Source organism: Acromyrmex echinatior, chromosome 1 (assembly GCF_024713525.1).
Source record: "Acromyrmex echinatior isolate Ae372 chromosome 1, ASM2471352v2, whole genome shotgun sequence".
NCBI lineage: Eukaryota > Metazoa > Arthropoda > Insecta > Hymenoptera > Formicidae > Acromyrmex > Acromyrmex echinatior.
The window spans coordinates 24,760,345-24,781,625 of NC_141852.1; the positions used below are offsets into that span (position 1 = coordinate 24,760,345).

The following is a 21,281-nucleotide window of genomic DNA, read 5'->3' on the forward strand; positions in this document are numbered from 1 at the left end:
TAAGAAGACTGAACATTTCTTGGAACCAATTCAAAGTTGAACGTCCTAGAGAACGTTCTATATAAAAATTATACGTGTTTTTGCATTCTGTATCAAATATGTATAAGAGGTTTCTAATAATGAAAACTATTTATATCACAACAAGACGGCGGATAATACAGAATGCATTGAATCGTGTCTTCTTCGAATCCGGTTTCTCACAATTGCGCAGCGCATTGTGATCAATACCGAATTGAGAAGATATACTAAATAATGGTGAACATCGAAAGTTTTGTAGTTATTTCGCTGTATCGACGCGGAGGGAAATGCTCAGCAGTGGATTCGAAGTTCGCGAAGAGTTTTGCGCAAGGATATAAATATTTTCCGTGTACTTTTCATTAACTGTTTGTTTACTCTTTAGTCCTTTAGCCAGAAAGGCTAGCGGTGAGATACAGAAGGCTCACTTAAAACGTTGTGTTTACAGAGAAAAGTGTTTTTCTAAGCGTTGCTATAAATAGGTAATATTTTCGAGCAATATTCCTGAGCATAAGATATTCAATATTATGTCATAAAGATATTTATGTGCCACAGAGATATCATACAAATTTCTCACTTCTCATGAATGATTATTATTAATTATCGTCAATTCAATGCCTTATACGAGTGGTAATATGGAATTTGATGATAAAAATATCTAAAGCTAAAATATCTAAATATTATTACACAATATTGCAAAATATTATTGATCATCTGGAGGTTACATTGAACTCTCAGATTTGTATTGAATTATTAAAAGGAACAATATCATATAATATCATACAAAATAATTGTACAATAACATTGAATGTCTAAGAGCCGCTTAAAATATCATTTGTTTTAGAATTTTGTCATATAATTTTATTATTTAGAGCAAAAATAATTACTATTTTATTCTAAAATCTCGTATATTTATTTTAAAAAAGAATGCCTGTAATTTTTTAGTATCACACGATTTGCATATAAATACATATTTCCAAATGTAAAAATAACAGAATATTTTTGCAAATATTATAATATATACGATTATAAATTTAAAATAATGTGAATTTTACAAATTCTATTTGATAAAGAAATTTTATAACATATTGAATAACATAATGATTCGTCCATTCACATTGGAACAGTTCTAGCGGCGAAATTTTCCTTAAAATCGAGTGGTCAGCTAAAAAACCTAAATCCGGGAATATCGCCACCAGTTCGAGATCTCGACGACTTGCGATCTGAGTGCCATCGGCCAATCAGAAACGGTTCGAATGCGATTTGAATTTCGAACGCGCGGAGATCTGCATACGTAAACATGCGAGGAGCACATACTAGCTCTCTCGCGAGATATGATTGCGTACCCATGCAATTTCGCATAATCATCTGGGAAGAAGAACAACCTGATTCCCGATCTTCAATCAGTAGATTACGTATTACGTAGATTACGGAGTTTTAAAGCGAGATTTATGCGACTCGGGAATAGCATACGTATGCGAGAGCAGGCGATAGTGGCGGTTTTTACGGCGAACATTTTTCCTGATCGTTTCCAGGGATAAGACGATAATTGAAAAACGTTCGACCTCTCTCTTTTTACCATCAAGGTTATAATAGATTCATTTAGAAAAGAAATCGGCACGTGCTCCTATACGATGGATGAAGGAACGTAACAGCGTTCACCAGAGTTCACCGAGTGTCATCTTTAACGCGGCACTTTATCTGCCTGCGCGATAATACTGCGTTATCCTTTTGATTGCATCCGTGTAAAAGAACCCTGGAATTAACCTCTCCCCCCCGCACGTACCGAGCTCTCGGCGCCACCTGAATTATTCAGCAGTTACGCGAGAAAACGCGCGGCGCGTCTCCTCTATTTCGTCGACATGCCTGCGGATCAATTTTGTTTACCGCATCGAAACCGGGTTACTACTGCTTAACAATACAATTCGTAGGCAATGCACATTCATTTCCATAGACTATTGTTCTGAATTATCATATGTGCCTCCATACATCCTCTCGGACATTATCATACTCGAGATTGATTTTCAGGAACATTTGATTCTAATGACGAATCTTTCGATAAAGTCAGAATCAATCCTTTTCCGAGAATTTCCGTAAAAACAGTAAAATATTAAAAGCTTAATTTATAACAATCCAATTTTTTTTTTCGAAAAATTAAAAAATATTTATAAGCGAAGATAAATGAAGTCTTATACGTGTATTTTATTCTTTGCTGCTTATTCAAACCCCGCGATAACCGCTTGATCATGCAAGACGCATGTAATGGCTTGAAGCCTGTCCTGTCGTTATAAAACGAGGTAACACCAACGGAAATATCAGATGATTGCGCGGCCCCAGGACATGATGAATTGTTACCCCACTTTATTCTATTTCAGTCCATTCCCCGATAAGAGATAAGCTTTATATTTTCCCCGGACGGTATATCGTGTAGTAGTAATGGTAGGAATTACTACCCGGAGTAGTTGCACTTGTAGGTCGTTCTGCAACTTTATCTTTTCTTGACGTTTCCTTGTGCGGAGCACTTTAGAAAAGTTTCACGTTTCTTTTAATATTTTGTTGGAAACACGCTCGGAAAACTGTCGAGAATAACGTTCCTGGCGCACATTCGCACGTCGAATTCCTCATCGTACGCAGTTTCAATGCGTTCCAAGAACGCAACCAAGAATACGCGCGGACACGTTTACGTACGATGGTTATCAACCAAGTTGATGGACGTTTGACGATCTTTTTTATTCTCTTGTTTTTTCTCTTTTCCCGTAGATGTCCCGTGGCACGTGGCACCGGTGGTCGGTGCTCTTGCTGCTTCTGCTCGCCACGAGATTCCTCTCCGTGCACGGCCAATGCGGCTCGTACGCCCAGGACCGGCAAGAGAAGCAGGACAAGCAAGACAAGTTGGCGCTCTACAAGGTCATGCTGAGGACCTACTGGTCGAGAGCGCGATTCCCACGACATTATCCGGAGTGGAAGCCTCCAGCGCAGTTCGGCAAGCTGATCGGTAAGTTATAGTTTGTGTGCAGCGTCAATTGCGAAAAAAATACCCGATAACTTTGTCGGAATACGCCACAGAGCACACTGTCCGGGACAATTTTCGTAATTTTTACACACGTTCCTCTTGATATTTTTGAGCAGATTATACATACTTTGTCACCGAGAAATACATTTCATTTTTCGCCTTCTAAAACTTGTATAGTAATGATGATTAAAGCATCGAAGAATTTATGATTATTAAAATAGAATAGGTTGTCTCTCTTCAGCATTTACATAAAGCTAAGAGAAGGGGACTTGATTTATATTATTCCTATTTCATTCATCCATCTATACAAGTTTGATACACGTTTCTTATGTTTCATAACCATATTATCTAATACACATAAGAATTTACGATTATTATTCTAGGATTAATGTTGCAGTCTCGACTGCAGTGGTGAATAAAAGCCTTAAGTAATTCGTGCAACCGGCGTATGGCAGAAAATCGAGCGATTCCACGTGCCAAGAGCTGTTTTTCTAGAACAGTTATCATCCAATTTAAAAGCTGATGTCTCATTTGCGACGCATTCGAATCCGGCTCGCATTTCGAATGAAAATTGAAATGTAAAACGACACGTCGAAAATACTTTGCCTCTTTACATACGTATCAAATGCAGTTTTAATTGAACGCGGCGTCATGAAAATTAGATTAAATCGTTCCCGGTGCGATTCGAATCCCGTCGATAAAAGAAGGGGACGCGATAAAAGAACGAGATTTTTCTGATTATTTCGAATCTACACGCGATTCGAGAGCAACGCGATCATTTGCCGCGCAGTCGAGCAATGTCACCTTAATGAGATCTCTCGACGGTTTCTCTCTTCTTCCTGCTGAGGAGCCGCTATTCGCGTTCCATCGATTCCCCCGGTGAACGACGGTCTTTCGCGCGTCACTGCCGAAACTTTAATTCGATCAAATCCCTCCAGGTCTTGCGCGATTCCGATCACGGCGAATACTTATTTCTCCCGACGCGACGGTTTGCGGGCCGGTCGCGCGATTCGGGCTACGTCAGCCTGAATCTTATTCCCCAGGTTTATTCTCTTTCGACCTCCTTTCTCCGGTGGCGCGAAGACGACGGGGGGGATGAAACGATAATTGGAGAAGTTGGGAATTATCGCATGACGCCGCTGGCGTTTGCAGTCGTCTGTGATGTCGTGCCTGACGCGAATTTGAAATGTCGTCGCTTGTGCATGGATGCCCGCGAAATGGCTGCAGAGGATGCCACAGAGTATATATACGAGGTGTTCCGAGAGCTACCAGTATACTTCATTTCAATAATTCCTTCGACTGATTTAAAATATCCATTATCTGAGATTTCACATTAAATCTGTTACATAATCGAATATTATACGATAAGTTTTGTTCACTGTTACGTCGATCTCAAACCAATCAGGATATCTAATCTTGGTAGCTTTTAGTTGGACGTCACCCTGTAGACATACGAACAGGTGTCGTAAGTCTTCGTTGGTCCATAAATCCCTCGCATCCCCTCTCGCTGCCAGTTAGTCTCTATAGTTTTGCGCTTTCGGTTGGTGTCTGTGGTCGCGATCCTCTCTTCGTTCTCGCCTCGCCTCACCTCGCTTCGTACCCGACCCACTTCCCACCTCGGCTGGCACCAACCATTCCTTTCTTCCGTTGTGAAGTCGAATAAATCCCGCCGTTAGACCTGATCCGGCCGTTTCGCCGAATGTACGAGCGTTCCGCGAGAAACCTCAAATTCGAATTAGAAAGCCGCGCGCGCGCGCCACCGAAATTCAATTTCCAGACTCCAGAGGAGTCGAGAAACCGCGCTCGGCGGGCACGATATGAGGAGAATTCGGAGAGCTGCGGTTCCCTACGTTGCCCACGTTTTGTTCTTCCATTGCACCAAATCGTTTTCGTACGCTGACAGTAATGTTCTGCGATTCCAAATTACTTCCTGAAATATCTTGTTCGAACATGCGAAGCTAATAATTGTACTTTTTATACGAATTAAATTATTTTTATACGAATAAAAAAAAAAAGACTCCCTAGTAAAAATTTTTAGAATGAATCTCATCCTGGAAAATAAAATCTTACTCTTAAAGATTGAAAATTGAGCCACTCCTTTTCAGGACTGGCTCAATTTTCACTCAAGAATGAGATTTCACTCCAAAGAGTTTTTATTAGAGAGGAAACATCTCATCGATAACAATTAATCACAAATAATTATATTTTTATAATTAATTCTCTTGTATAATCGAATATGCAATAGATTACTCTTCTTTCGAAAACTTTTCTTCAAAGTTTTATATATCTGATCTGATTCTTTGTTTACTAAATAACGAATATATCTAAAGGTATTTATATTTATCTATTTTAATTGCGACTGCGAAATCAATATTTACCTTGGCGATAAGTTTAATAACTATACATTGCGACTTAACCCGAAGTTAATTTCACAGAAAAAAAAAAAAAAAATATATATATATATATATATATATATATAAAAGTTGACCCCGGGAAAGAGGATTGAATGTCGGTTAAATAAAGAATCGAAGAAGGGACACGAGGACTTTTTTTTACGTGATACGAAAGGGCCACGTCAAGTGGGCTCGAAACAGAACAGAGCGGAACAAAAGCGGTGACAAAACGTAATCGAAAATCCTTTACGCCGTTTCAGGGAGAAATCGCGGGCATGGGAAAAACGAGGCCCGAGGGGTAGTTCGGGTCAGAGGGAACAGGGGATGGTAGCAGGTTTCTCTCTGCATTCCGCAGGACCTCTACGAAAGAACTCTCCGTGGATATATCCTGCGTGCACACGGACGAGTGAACACGTTCGATCGTTAACGGCCGACTAATGGAATGGAATTCGCATCGCTTCGTCCTCTCGCCGTATATACACCCCCGTAGTTTCTGCCATTCCTTCAGTCGCGCGCCTGAATCGTAAAACTGTTGCCGCGCACCGCCCGTTGCTTTTCCCTTCATGGCTCCGGTCGATTTAATTCGATTTTTTCCCTCTCCTTCCGCCGCTGCTCTTCTTCTCAACCTCGGTATTTTCCTTCCACCTTTTTCCCCTTTTTATCTCTAGTTCCTGAACTCCGGATTTAAGTGGAGGCGCACGCAACCACGCGCGGTCATGTTTTTTTAAAGCGTTATCGACTCTAGATACACGATATGCCGTACATTTTTTTTTTATACCTTACACTTTACAGCGCGTAAGTATAAAGATAAATCTTGCTTGTACAGAAATAGACAAGATTCCTCAGATGATATTATACTTATGAATTTCATAAGATAAAAATAATAGCATTTAATTCATATTGAGCATTTAGTCGAAGTGAATAATTTTATTACAAAAGGATAGTGTTTCAATTTTAATGTATTTGCGATAAAAAAAAATGATACGTTTAACAGTTAAAGTCGCGTACATCGGAGAAATCGAACATAAATTCATTGAAATAGTTATAAGTAAACCGGATTGGAATAAATACGCATTTTGCTCTGCAGTTACGAGTTCGCAACTTGCCTGTGCAACATATTCACCAGGAGAACAAAGAGACGCGCTGTTACCGCGCGCGTATCTGCAAGGCAAACACGATAATAATAGCGTCGCTAATGCACGGCAGACGCTACGCTAATGGCGAGCAAATATCTTTTTTCAGTCGTAAAGCAAATTACATCAGTTAACAAGGAAAATCTTATAAATGTCTGCGTCGCTTGCGGAAACGTGAAATATATTTTGAATAATATAACACAATAACATAAAACAATTTCGCGACATTTTTCGATCATTTCGATTACATAACGGATCTATTCTTTTCAAGTTTAAAAATATATTCAACAATGTCAAAATTATGTCAACCTTAGCTAGAATATTAAAAAAAAAAAAAAAAAAAAAATTAGCGAAATTATATTTGACATAGATATACCATTTAATTGTCTGTAATAATGCGTGTAGATAACAGCAGCTCTTTCATTATATAATAATAGTACGCAAAGTGTCGCATGGACACTATGTATACTGACGCAATAATCCCGTGACGATGAATTATTCTCCCGTCAAAAAAGAGCCTCGATCGATATTCAGATTTTTATTTCGTACGAACGGTGGGATTATTACGGCCATATGTTTTCCATAATATGTTTCCTCACGTCGTCGCTTTTATTCGGCGACGATGATACACGTTGAAAGTTCGGGCTATTCGTGAGAGAGGAATTGTCCCGAAGCCATCAGCAAGCCAAAAGGCACTTTGGGGTATGCGAAAGTTTGCCTATTTCCCGTATGCTAATAGACTTCATAACAGCGACAGGAAAGAATGATATCCCTCGTCACCAACGGTTCGTACGACCGATAACGGAGCCGCGGGATAAACGTATCGTTTAAGATACTTTGTGTACTATTTCGTGGACGAGTTTTGAGGGGTATTCATGCGATACTCCATCCATCTTTAAATCCCCCGACAGAATTTCTTTGGACGTTTCAGCGTCTTCTCTCCCGTAGCGTGAATCATCCAACGCGCATAGGGCGACCCAAAAATATCTCCGGTGAGCGCCGGCTTGCGATGTAAATGTGTCTGAATACGCTAGGATAGATTCACTAACGACCACTAACTTCGATAAATAATCACTATTCAAGCACCCGAGAATCAGACATACTTTATGTCTTGATCTTCGAAAAGAAGTGACAACATATTAATGATACGTTGTCATCATAAAATTAGGTCTAAAAAATATAAACCTCCCTCTCTCTCTCATTAAATATAATTTTTAAATCTTCACCTATAGAAAGATTCCTTCGATTTAAAGAAATGTTTCTTTGCTATAAAAACGAGAATAAAAATCTGTTTATATTTATATAAGCTTTTATTTCTTTATTTATTAATTTATCTGTGTGTATATTTGTTAGCGACACAATGTTTTATAAATCTGATCTTCGATTATCATTGATAATCGATCTCCGATATTTAATCCAACACCCAGAGAAAGGTTTCTTTGCTATACGGTTAAAGAAAAAATGTATTCGATTTGCAGAAATTATGTTCAAATCGAAGAAATTTTTTTCTCTGGGTGTTGGATTAAACGTCGAAGATCGATTATCGATAATAACTGATTTATAAAACATTGTGTCGCTAAAAAATGCACAGATAAATACACAGATAAATAAATAAATAAAGAAATAAAAGCTTATATAAATATAAACAGATTTATTCATTCCCGTTTTTATCAATGTAGTTTAATTTTAATCTCGGTTCAATTCATCAGTTTTAAAAATTAGAAAATAATGAAGAGTAAATCGTGGAACCGAGATTAAAGTTAATCTACAATGATGGAAACGGGCAATAGGGATTATAATGAGTGCTGATTGGTACCATTCTGTCGGCTATGAAAAGAGTGCTTCCGAAGCTTTTATGCAATCCATGCAAGTGCCGCAGAGATCTGAATCATGAGCGAATGCGACTACGAGCGTAGCAGAGTGTCCAATATAACTTTATGCGCGACGTACACAATATACCGTAGATTTCTCGGCAAGTTCTCGCGCGTTTAGACACCGCCAACAGAACGTCTTGGAACTTCGCCGGAGGTGAGGCAGACTTTGCCAGAGGTGGAACGGGGCCACGTACCATATCGCGGGAAGTAAGATCGCCTATAGAGTCACCGCGAACGATGCGTGTACACAACTTGTACGTGCGCGCGCTCATGCAAATACGCTAATCTCACCGAACTTTCGAAATATATATATTCTCGTCCGTCTCTAAAGCATATTTTCCCTTCTTTATTAGATTCCCGCTTTCCCGGAATGCTCGACTTGGCGGAGATGTGGCGGAGAGCCAAGGAAAGAAACGTACTGAATCTGAGCGATAATTCTAGTGGCAATAATTCTGAATACTAATTATGTAAAATTGTCCGAAGACACGACGTACACACGTAATCGTCGAATAATTGAAAATGTGATTTGTGAGAAGGGGAATTGGAAGAAAGACGCGCTATTAAAATCTAGTAATAGAGAACAGCGCAAGGTGGAAAATGTTTGCGCGATGTCAGTTTCCTCTTCTGAGGAAAACTGACGAGTCGAGAGAGGACCGTTTCTAATTATTCTACGCCCAAGACACCCGCGCGCTGCTCTCGTTTTTTTTCTCTTTTTTCCTTTCTTTTTTTATTTATAGCGAGAAAGCAACGGTTTGGTGCAGGCAAGGGACAGAGGGACTGAGGGACAGAGTCGGTAGGACTGCGAGCGAGGTAAGCGCGTGGAACGGAGATCCAGAAAAAGCGAGGAGGAACGAAGCGAAAGAGGAAGAGAGAAAGATCGGGAAGAGTAGAGGGCGGGAAGATGGGAGGGGTAGTGTGGAAGAAGAGGAGTATTTTTAGTCCGGACCGGAGAGAGAAGCCGAGCACGAGCTTCTCTCGTTTTGCTCCCGTTTCTCTTTTCCCATATAGTATATATACACATCGGCTGCACCCATATTGACGGTGAAAAGCAGAAGAAACGGAACGGACGGGGAGAGAAGAGTGCCATTGTGTTGGCGGATTTGTTAAGATTGAAATGTCGAGGAAAGGGATGCAAACGTACTGTGACTACGACGGATCAGTAACTCCCTCGCCGTGCGAAAAGATTACATAATACACAGTTAGTTTCCCGTGTTAAATTCATCGACCTTACAAGCATATCCCAAGCCAACCGTCGACGTTATACAATCATCCGGCCTCGCTAAACTTGATATATTTCAACCCTCCTCGTGGCCTTTCCTCCGTTATCCGATGCTTCGAAAGGAAACCGGAAGCACTCCGTACGTCTCGGTTAGCAACGTGCTGAAAGAGGTACCTACTGAAGCAATTTTTAGTTTGTCCAGTCTTAGACCACTTCCTGTTTGTTTGATCTCTAGTGTTTAATCTTCTTTCACGAAAGACACTCTCAAAGCGGTATTTGCTCCTCAAATGCAAACTTCCGATTTCTCATTAGCAAACGACTATTTGTTGTTTTTTTTACGTCACATTATTTTGCAAATACATTGTATATCACAAAGCCAATGCACCCATAAAAATACTTACTATAACCAATTTCAAGTATTTCAAAAATTCATATATTCACAATCATAAGTTCATCAAAAGCATCAAATTTATTCAAAATATATTCTGAATCCTAGTAAATTTAATACTTCAATCGAATATATATGAAATTCAAACAAATCCGATTTGCTTATTATATAAAATTGCTTCGAATATTTTTATATTCTTCAAAAGAAGATAAAATTCTTGTTTTAAGCAACAAATTTTTTTAAAATTTTCAATAAATATATTTTAAGATTATTAATAAAAAAATTCTTTGTTAAAGATAATCATTATTTATAAAGGAAGAAAATAAATTGAGTAATCCGGCTTTTTATAACAATAGAATGATATTTTTCTGTGCATACACGTCTCATATCTTATAATTATAATATACTACTATATACTACTATATACTATTTAATATACTACTTTATACTTAAATATATTCTACATTGTACACAAGTTAACGCCGTTCTATCCTTTGACTCATATGCTAATAACTTTTTACACTTTTTAAATGACGAAGGTGAATAATATATCAAAGTTACACATTTAAAAAGATGTATTTTATACGATAACATTAGAGACAGCTTATTTAATGTCGCTTGAAGGAAGCGCTCTAACGATTTTACTAAACTATAAAATAATAATATTCATATTCATATTCATCGCTTTTCTATTCATGTAATAAAATCGTTTCTCTGACTGGTTCATTTCCCATCTTAATTAGCTAACTTACTAAGACGCGCAAATTCTCAAGCAAATCTAAAAAGCCCATTCGAGATTCATCTTTGTGGAGCATCTCGTTGCTCGGCCATTTAAGCGAAGAGCGAACGGATTTACAATTTAATGCCTGTTCAAGTCTTAATGCTAATTAAGCGAGACTCGCTCAATCCGCGATAACGCGGATTCGAGACGATGACGTACCGCGATACTGTTACGCGGCTCCTTAGTAGAGGTTGAGATCGTCCTAATTTCCGCGATTACGAGTTTTGCAGATGACACACGTTGATTCACGTTGATTCAGTGTCGACGGAACATCGAAGATTCGTTTCTAAGAATTTCAACGATTTCCAAGATTCTTTTAAATTTATTTGCTGCAAGCTCAGGAATAATACACGCGATATCGATTTGTCTCGATATGACGCGCGATGTAAACACATTCGCCGTTCGCTGATCTGATATAGCGATAATACGGATAATAATTTGTGGCGACAGGAAATGGCCAGCACATTAATAACGGCATGTCCGGTATATTCGATGTCTGCGTTATTTTATTGTCGCGGCAAACGTCGGCGATCGAGGTAACCGTTCTTGCAGTGCGTCCATGCCGTCGCGAAAAATATTTATACCGGCGCATCTCGACAACGAAAATAGAACGGGGTAATGTACTCGGAGACACACGCGAGTCGCTCGAATACGCATAATTGATCCGTTTAATAAATTTTCATGCGTTCATTTTAATGCATTCTCGGTGGAATATTGGATTGAAAGAGTAATTACACATAAACGAACGCTCGTGAGAAATCAATTCTTGTTCAGACAACTGATATTTTGAATGGCGTTCCTCGCTGCTAACATGATTTTGATTCAACTATCAATTTTTCATGCATTATTTCTTCTTACGTATATTATAAAATACAGTTTTATGGTTTGACATTATCATATTACTAAATCAGAAATATTTGTATAGTTTTTTTTATGCGTTGTAACATATTTCTGTAAAACTTATTTTATTGCATTATTTTATAACGTATTTCCGAGAAAAAAAAAACATTAATTAAAATACATATTTTATAATAACATAACATGTGTGTAAATATGCAAATAATATCATCTAAATCATTACTAATTTATTGATATATAATATTTTATAAATATATATACTGCGATATATAATTATCAATAAAATCGAGCTCTAAGTCATAATATATAAAACGGATTCGGTATTAATGACAGAAGTTTGACAAGAGCCGAGGGCGAAGCGTGGTGAAAGACAGGAAGGCGTCTTAAATCCGAAGTAATTCATTAGGAGCGCCGCGGTACTTCTGGTTTTGACTACTCGAAGGGTTTTTCTCCCGGAGGCGAACCTACCCCTTATCAGTGTCGTAATCGCCAGCCAGAACAAACCGCAAAGTGTAACGAAGGAGGAGCTTGGTTAGAGAAGCGAGCGACTGACAGAAGACTAGGAGAGGTGGGCGAGGTGAAAGGGAACGAAGGAGAGAAAGAGATAACGTGAGATAGTGGTTTGAGGTGAAAGGGTAGGAGGCAGGACAAGTACGACGGAAAGCTTTCTGTAGCAGATGTAGTACTCGCATCTGAAAACCATCCCCCGAGGGGCTTTTGTTGATTTAATAAACGCCAACCCTTGAGAGCTCACCAGCCCCCGACTACCCATTGTCATACCCTTCCTTCCTCTGCCGCCCCATACTTCCCATCATCTTCTTTTCTTTTTTTTTTTTTCTTTTTAACGTACATTTTCTATCTTTACTCTTGTTTAGTCTTCTTTCGTTTCAGTCGCTCAACACGCTCATTTGTTTCTGGTGCTTTCGGATTATATTACGCGCGAATCAATGTCCGACCACCGGACGGCGGGGATTGGGACGGAAGGGAGAGCGAGAAGAGGGGGAGGAAAAAGAGAATCTGTCTCTTTGTCCCGGCGCAGAGCGCGCATTTACATGATACGCGAAAACATCGAATCACATAACGAAGCGACGACGTCGTGTTCTTGAACACCTTTCAAATTCACGGAATATGCCGATTGGATTACAAAGCGCGGGTATTTTGCCGTATGCGATTTTGTGAACGCGGCTGTAATTACCTCACTCGTTATCCGAACTTCTTTTCACAGCTATACGCTCTCGTTACATCGTATCGCATTCTTTTCCGAGTTCCCTCTTTCCTTTTTTTTTTTTTCATGTCGGACGGCCGTATCGCGTTTCCCCTTCGTTACGATATCGCATTTTTATCGGGACGAGTCTCCCTTTGAATTTTAATATTCCCCGTTACATAATGGAGTCGCGCACTCGACAAATAGAGTCGGAAAATCCTTATCCCTCCAGGATCTAGGAGCAACCAGTGTCAAGTGGTAATTTCCTGTGAAATTATTCAAATGGCACCGCCCTTCTTCGTGAAGCTCCTGCCGCTCGGCGATTGGCACGGAGAGCAAATCACCCGCATTTTCTCGCTCTTCGATTCTGGAGCGAATCAAGAGTCTCGTCCTTCGTGATCCTGGTAAATCTCAAAAGACGGCTATTTACGTGAGAAGTTGAAGAACGATCGTTAATATGCCTCGATCTATTAATGCCATATTCACCATCTTCATATTCCCAAGTAATAATTTGTCAAGTAAATCGCTTCGTGAAAAAATGCAGCCAATGGAATTAAATATTCTTCAAAAATAATATATTTTTTTAAGGTTTAATTAATTTTACGTGAAAATTCTGGAAACACGTGCTAAATAAATGATACAACTTTTGCATTTTAGATCGTTCGCTTCTTTCAGAATTTTAATTTTCGATTACGAATATTATCTATCTTCGTATTTCGAATTGGTTAGATGATTTTTAGTAGACTTCGTCTTATTATCGCTGCTCGACAAATCTCCGTCGCTGATAAGCGTTGGGTAATGAGTACTCACGTTCCATTAATAAATTCTTTCTCGTCGGGCTCTTACGAAAGGGGATTATCCCTTTGGTGGCTACCTCAGCTGCACTCGCGCTATCAACAGTGCTTTCACACACGCGGTTTTCACGAACACGTACACATGTGTACCGGGCGACCACCGTTTGCGTAATGAGCCACGTTCCCGGTTATGCGATCGTCATAATAATGCGTCCTTGCACGGAATAAAATCTGATTAACGAGCTAGTTTGGCGGAAACACGATATTAATTACGATTTAGTGCTACGTAGGTGGAATTTCATTTCTGGAATTGCCCTGGTTATTTGGCGTACGTGCTAGTGTCCCGCTATCTGAAAGGCATACTGATGGTATTCGATATTTCGCCAAAGGTTTCTATGTCGCTTTGTACATTGGAATAGATTACTGACGAAATGTTTCTACCTCACTTTGAAGAACGCTTTTACAAAATTTGTGCACGATAATCATCCACGGCTTCCTGTATCTCTCCAAATCAGCTTTTAAAGACAAAAGAGAATATTAAATTAAAGCTGTTAAATTAGAGGCTGTTTTTCGGTTAAAGTGAAAAAGTTTCAAGATGTATAAAATTATATATATTATAGCAGCAATATAACGATGTTTCCCCAAGATAAGTGATATATCACTCGACTCCGCGTAGCCCTTTAATATAACATCTAATTTATATATCTTAGAACTTTTGTATTTTAACCGAAAAACAGCCTCTAATTTAACAGCTTTAATTTATAAATATTCTCTTTTAAAGAAAAACCTTAACTTAACATTCTCTTTTTCATTGAATTTAATGACAATTAATGAAAATTAGTGGCTAACAATATGAATATAGATATCCGTTATATCATATAATTATATTATGGCTATATTGTTACAATTATTCTATTATATAATATATAGCAACGAATTTAGTGGTTGTAAGATTTGCAAATCTAATTTTGGGCTTAAATTCGCGTATGAATGATTCATAATGCATAATTTCGTTCGGAATAACGGGATCCCATGATTTATGAATGAATGTTTAGGATGCAAAACATAGCTTCACTATAGATAGATAACACGGTTGAACTACTGACTCACTTCGTGAGGATCATTTCGCAGGAGCGATTCATTTCGGCTGTCCGACAACGATAATATCGAATGACCTCTTGGATCCACTACTCTTTGCGGTGTCTGCATGGTAATGTTCAGAAAATCTCTGATAATGTTAAAATGATGCAAAAAATAAGTAAAATTGTGTTTGTTCTTAGATTTATGTGCGGAGCGCATGAAAAAGATTTGTGTTTCAGAGCTACTAATTTCTTTTTGCGGGCATTTATCTTGTCTAACAGTTTTCTGTCCGCAACGCTCGGCGCGGCACAAGGCAAAACATTTCATATGTATCCTCTAATACAATTACAATTATGCATATACCGCGTAACTGTAGTAACAGTAATAATAGCAGTAATGGCGTAATAGTCTCTATCTCGGTTAGCTTAGTGGCATTGTATGTGCCATCTGATGCTATCACACTACGTGCTTTAAAGTGTTACGTTCGATAAGGACGCGTGAAATTCTGCTCACGCATTTCCCTCTCACGACCAGGGATGGGTGTAAATTCTCTTTTATCGCAAACGCAAACGTTGCGCCCTCGTCGTTTGTACGTCGGTCACTGATTGCTGTCGCGGAACTGCAAATGAGATGTACCCACCTGAAAAAGAAGAAAAAAAAAAGCATGGAAATCTCTATTCTATCTTACTCTATTATTCCCTTTGTTGCATCGCGCGCGCATAAAATGGTACAATCTCGCGGAAGATGAGATCGTTCGCAGCCTATACTGCTGTTATCCAGGTCATTTTGTAATTTTACGTTTCTTTTCGTTTGATTATATATATGTATATATGAAACTAGATCATCGTACGCTGCATTTAATTATCCGATTTACAATTAGAAGCCACACTCTCCTTTCGCGCGATTTCACCGCGGGTGGTAAATCCTCGGTTTTTATGGCATCTTCGCCTCTTCCCTCGAACCGCACGATGATTCATCGCGTTAATGTACAAACGGATTAGTGGCACTTTTATAGTTTACGAGCTCGGAAGCACACGAGCCGCTCGTTGCCGTTCGATTAACCGCGTGCCGCGCTGTGTGTACGATACTGCCATGCGTCCGTGTCGCTGCTTTTATCGACGATATGATGCCATACTATGGCAATATAGCCGTTTTATATCCTCAGCACACGGGGCGCATTTTCGTTCTCCGTTTCGAGCCTCTTCCCGTAGCCACTGCTATCGCCACCGCTGAACAAAGGCGATTTCCCGTCAGGATGATAAAGTTCACGCTTTACCGTTAAGATTTACCGCGAATATTGAGTTAAAGGATTCAATGGCGATAACGGGGCACGTATCCTCTGCGTTTAGTCCTTTGGCAATCAGAAGCAGCTCGTTTTTATGCGATATAAACAAATCGTCGAGTTGCATAGAGAACCGTCTTTTTCTTGATGACACAGCCGATCGACCTGGTGTTCTCATGGGATGTTTCGTAAGATTTTCAATATCTCGTCACGTCCCGCAAATACGTTTCGTTTTTCTTGACGCTTCGTCTTCTATTCCTACTGCACGTGGAATTCAGAATATTAAGTCGCATTTTTACATCTCCTTGCGGAGAAGACATATATTTCCAACAGACACTAAAGTAATTCCGAAAGCGTCAAATATTGGAATAAAAATCTGGAATGATTTTTATTCGTCAAAATGATAAAATGAGGAAAGAATATGTAAGTATACGTGTATTGTTCCGATTGGAACTGTACTTTAATTAACTCTCTATTGATAGGGTGGGATTGGATGTGACCCATGATTTCGTTTATTTTACAATGCATATTTTACATTGTACATGTCGAGAGCAACAAATTTAGACAACCTCTTCGTATCAAATTTAAGTAAGCAACAAAGTTTTTACTGATACTTTACTCTTATATCGCCTGCACGCTGAAAAGTTTTTTCGTTATTATTTACACTTATTTCGCAAGTAACAGATTCGAAACTTGAATACTTGGACAGCAACAAATTAGTAACAAATTTCTACTTATTGTTGAGTACAATTTCGTTTTATATATCGTTCCTCTAACTTAAGCACTTTCTTCAGCCGAACATAATTTTTTAAGAAAACTGACAGAACGACAAATTTGTTTTCTTTGGGCAACTTTTTAATAATAAGCAACAAATAAAAATGTATATTAGAATTGATTTTACTCACTTTATTCCGTTATACCTTGTAAGACGTGGTATGCTGAGATTCCAACGATGGATTCCGGCTATATTCGAAAAATATATCATATAGCGTTTTAATGGCACTTCGTTTGATCGATAGTTCATGTGCATCGAGTTGTTTACACGACACACGAGGAGTAGTGAATAAACACACGTAACAATGCCCGAGCTCTCGATCGATGTCGTCTCGCCACGCCGGAAGATGCGGAAACTTCCTCTCCAGCCCCGCAGAGGGGAAAGCATTACGCAGAGATAAATTATGCAAAGTGCACCGATAACTCAACTTCCTCCTCATCGCTGCGGGCGAGTCTCTCTTCGCTTAATATTTCTCTTAAAACTTGTAAATATACTTCCATCGCTTTCTCCAGGCGGCCATTCCCTCGTTCGCTTCTCGAATCTGACTGCGACTCTTTTCGGGACCGACTCGAAAGAGTAATAAGAAAAGCCGAGGGAGACGAAACGGACACGAAGTAACCCGGTGGAAAGGAAGGAAAGCGGTACACGAAAACTCGGAACTTACTCCGCCGTATCTCGGGTTTCTGAGAGTTAACAGAACTCACGTCGCCCGTAACATCCTGTCTTGGGTGAGCACGCCTCGCGAACTTCGTTACCGGTCTCCGAGCAGTATCGTCCCTTTTCCCCTGTTTTCATCGCGAAAGGTCCAACAAAGATCTAACGACGTTGCTCTCCGCTGTAACTGTATAAAGGGTCGCTCTAATTAAGCCTTCCGCGTGAGTAACCGAGATAACCGAGCTCGTGGAGTGAAAAAGGAGAAAGACGGAGAAGCCGCCGTAAGTTCAATACACTACGAGAAGGAAGTTTTGCCAAGATTAATTAATTAAATATTTATAGCGCGGCGGAATAATTCCACCAGGCATCTGTATCTGACTACAATTGCGCGATATGTAATTTTAATACGCAAAGTACATTGTTGTACATTGCAACAGTATATAATTAAATGAACGATATGTAACTGTAAAATTTTAAGTGTCTTGTAAAATGTCAGGGAGAAAGATCCGAGAGACGCGAGATTTATTTTTAAAAAGATCTTCTCGGATGCAGCAACTTCCCAAAAATATCACGAATGATTGGATAAGGTCGCGTCTTTTATCTTTAACCTTTCTTCTAGGACGAAAGTAATTAAAAGTTTTATCGACGATTCATTCCTATCGCTCGCTATCTCCAAAAACAGATTCGCGGATACCATTCGTCGCGTGGTGCAACGGGTGAGAAGATTGCCGGTTAATGTAGCGTTATAAAGCGCCACAATTTTCGTGGCTCGTACAGGAGTACAGAGGTGGTTTCCTTCGAGTATCCTCTTGGAACGGAAAAGAAGAATTCCCTTCCCTCGGGACTCGACGGGATCTTCTCCCGTTTGAGACGTGTTCGGAATATATCTTCGTTCTCGCGCGTAACGCCGAATTTCTTCTCGAAAATCGATTGACGAAATTCCTCGTATGACGGTGGGTTAATATCCGCGGACGAACTTGCTTTTACGCAATTCAGGAAGAATCGAAAATACCAGCGGTTCGTCAGGACGTCGAGGTATCCACGCTGCGTCATCGTGCGTATTACATTTTTTGCACGTTCGTAACGTAAACGTTGTACGATTAAATGTCTTATTGCATGTCCAACGATTCTCTCGAAAAACATGACCAACACGTATTTGATTAATTAAGAAAATGTAATTAATCTTTAATTATCCTTTGAACGAGCAACTCCATTTGGGGTCACCACTTTTTACTTTGTAACCTGTTTGATTTTTATAAAACTTGATTTAGAAGATAACTTGATAATGTTTTATTTGAATCAAAGATTAAAAATAAAAAGTTCAAAATAGCGAATCCAATATGGGGCGAAAGGAAATTTAAAAAAATAATCTGATTATTATATAAAAAGTTTAGAGAATTGTTAATTGCGAAGTAACATCAAGTTTCCAGTTTTATGTTATTTGAAACTTGTGAATGCTACACAAATAGTATTAATTTTCAAACTCTGAGCCCTATGATATTAGATTCTTCTTCGCTGAAAGTTATCCTGTTAAAATTCAACATTTTCAGATATCATTTAAACTAAGCGATACCAAGAATCTTCTTAAAAACTTAGTTTTGTGATATAATCAGATTTTTTTTTTTTAATTGCAATTTTAGAATTCTCTGAGATCAAAGTCGAATTCAGCAAGTCTAAAAATTCCTAAAAAACGAAGATCTTTTTTAAATTTTTTTAGTTTCTTTGTTAGAAAACACTTCTCAAAGATTAAAATTAATATTTTTCGAAAATTAAATTTAGAAAATATTCGATCGATTTCTTGTAAAAAAATATTTTGAAAATTCTGTTTACATATAATTCCTGTTGCGTTTAACATGCTATTAAATATCTCAATTTGTTGTCAGTGTACCGTTTGGTGTTATTCTGAACATTGTAATTCCATCTTCAAGGTATGCACACAAGAAAATAGTATCGCTCATTCAACTTCAAAGTTAGACCTGAAGACTTTAAAGGACTGTTGGGCACGAGCGAGACGTATCATTATTCGTGTCTCGAGTCGCTCTATATATTCACAAAGTTTTATTCGAATTGATGAGTTCGGGTCAGCGACGGTGTTCTCTTGTAAGTTTGCCCCACATTTCGCTTTTGTAGATGGACAGGTTCTGACTTTTATTTGAAACGTGTCGAAGACATGTTTTAAGTACTGGTAAGGTGATTTGAAATGAATATCGATTTGAGCATTAAGGTTTATGGCAAGAGATAGGAGATTTAGGTTTTCGAGAAGCAACAAAAATTTAATGTGCGCGATTCCTGCTGGAGCAGACAGTCTTCCCTCGAGTATATATATTTTACAGTTGTCTGAAATGTACGGAATAAAACAAAGATTGCCGTCGGATGCAAAGGAGTGAGAAGGGAGAGGCGTGGGTGTCCTGCATTTGCATGAGAATTGAGTTCCTAGTGTGTGTCGCGGATGCGAAATATTTTTCTGCTATATTCTCACAGAACGTACACAGTGTCCTGCAAGAAACTCCCCGTGATTCTTCCTCTTTGTGTGTGTGTGTGTGTGTGTGTGTGTGTGTGTGTGTGTGTGTGTGTGTGTGTGTGTGTGTGTGTGTGTGTGTGTGTGTGTGTGTGTGTGTGTGTGTGTGTGTGTGTGTGTGTGTGTGTGTGTGTGTGTGTGTGTGTGTGTGTGTGTGTGTGTGTGTGTGTGTGTGTGTGTGTGTGTGTGTGTGTGTGTGTGTGTGTGTGTGTATATATATATATATATACGGGCTTTCATAGAATTCTGGAAGGAATTTTCGTCAGAGCGAAAGTTTCGATGGTATTAACGCGACAGCGTTATCAAGGCTTCCTGATACTAATTAATCCTCACGCGGCGTATTAAATTGTTGGAGCAGCTAACGGAGTTAATGCACATACTTTATACATTGTCAGTGATTAAAGAAGAAGACGATGAGATCTCGCAGACGTCCATAAAGCGCGCCATGGCGCGTCGCTCGTTCGGCGAGCATGAAGACTTCGGCGAACGGAGGCAAGTTAACTCGTATAAACTTTCGCGAAAGTTAACTCTAGCTATAATTTTGTCGTTCATCCTATCTACGTGGAACTTTTAAAGTAATCCATTGTTACATCTCACCTAGACAAAACTCGTTAACACGACCAACAGTCACGACTTTTCCTTAACGTTCACGTGGCAGTCTCACTTTCTATCTAAGTCGCGACTTTTTGTACTCCGTTAAAAAATAAAAATACAATAGTCGATAATCGATTCTCCGTTCCCTACTTTTTTAGCAGATAAATGTGCCTCAATTAATGTAATGACGTAAAAATTCTAAATTTTCTATTTGAAAAGTGTGCTAGCCGTTAATTAACAAAGACTGATTACAATTTAAATCAAATAAAAATTGCTCGATAAATATTAAAACTTTATATCTTATAATAATTTAATTAATGGAATAACATTAAAGATCCGACTGTTTTTATTTGTTATACAAATGTACACGCCATGTTAACGCTCATTACGCCCAGAAGGAAAGAACAAGCGTTTTGGATCGCGTCATTAATTTTAATAACATAGAGCGTGAGGATTGGCGTACACGAGACGACAACAACGACGTCAAGGAGGTCACGTAGGAAAGGAAAAATTGCGATCCGTTCCTCTTTATGCGATTACATCCGACATCTTCCTCTTAATGCAGGTACATGGTTCTACTCGCGAAATACCGTTAACTATGTGGAAATTAAGGCATGAGCGTACTTCCTTCATCGCCATTACTCACAATGCCATTTCAACCACGTCTCTTAAAAGCGGAAAACTCGAGAAAAATTTTTAACGCGAG

The 21,281-nt window shown here is 38.9% G+C and overlaps 2 protein-coding genes across 4 annotated transcripts in view; one reads left to right on the top strand and one right to left on the bottom strand.

The window, feature by feature from the left end:
- LOC105144175 (uncharacterized) overlaps positions 1-21,281 on the bottom strand; it is a 213,093-nt gene that overhangs the window by 17,620 nt on the left and 174,192 nt on the right. Inside the window, exon 1 of one of the 3 annotated variants that reach the window (XM_011052909.2) lies at positions 13,689-15,998. The exons of the other annotated variants lie outside the window; for them this stretch is intronic. Within the exon in view, the coding sequence (XP_011051211.1) occupies positions 13,689-13,695 (7 nt within the window). The 5' untranslated portion in view covers positions 13,696-15,998. Of the gene's footprint in view, positions 1-13,688; positions 15,999-21,281 lie in introns of those variants that run through there. 3 annotated transcript variants of the gene reach the window in all.
- The window catches only part of LOC105144176 (spondin-1), a 179,201-nt gene that overhangs the window by 4,569 nt on the left and 153,351 nt on the right, over positions 1-21,281 (top strand). Inside the window, exon 2 of the mRNA XM_011052910.2 lies at positions 2,776-3,010. Coding sequence (XP_011051212.1) covers positions 2,776-3,010 — 235 coding nt within the window. The remainder of the gene's footprint in view (positions 1-2,775; positions 3,011-21,281) is intronic.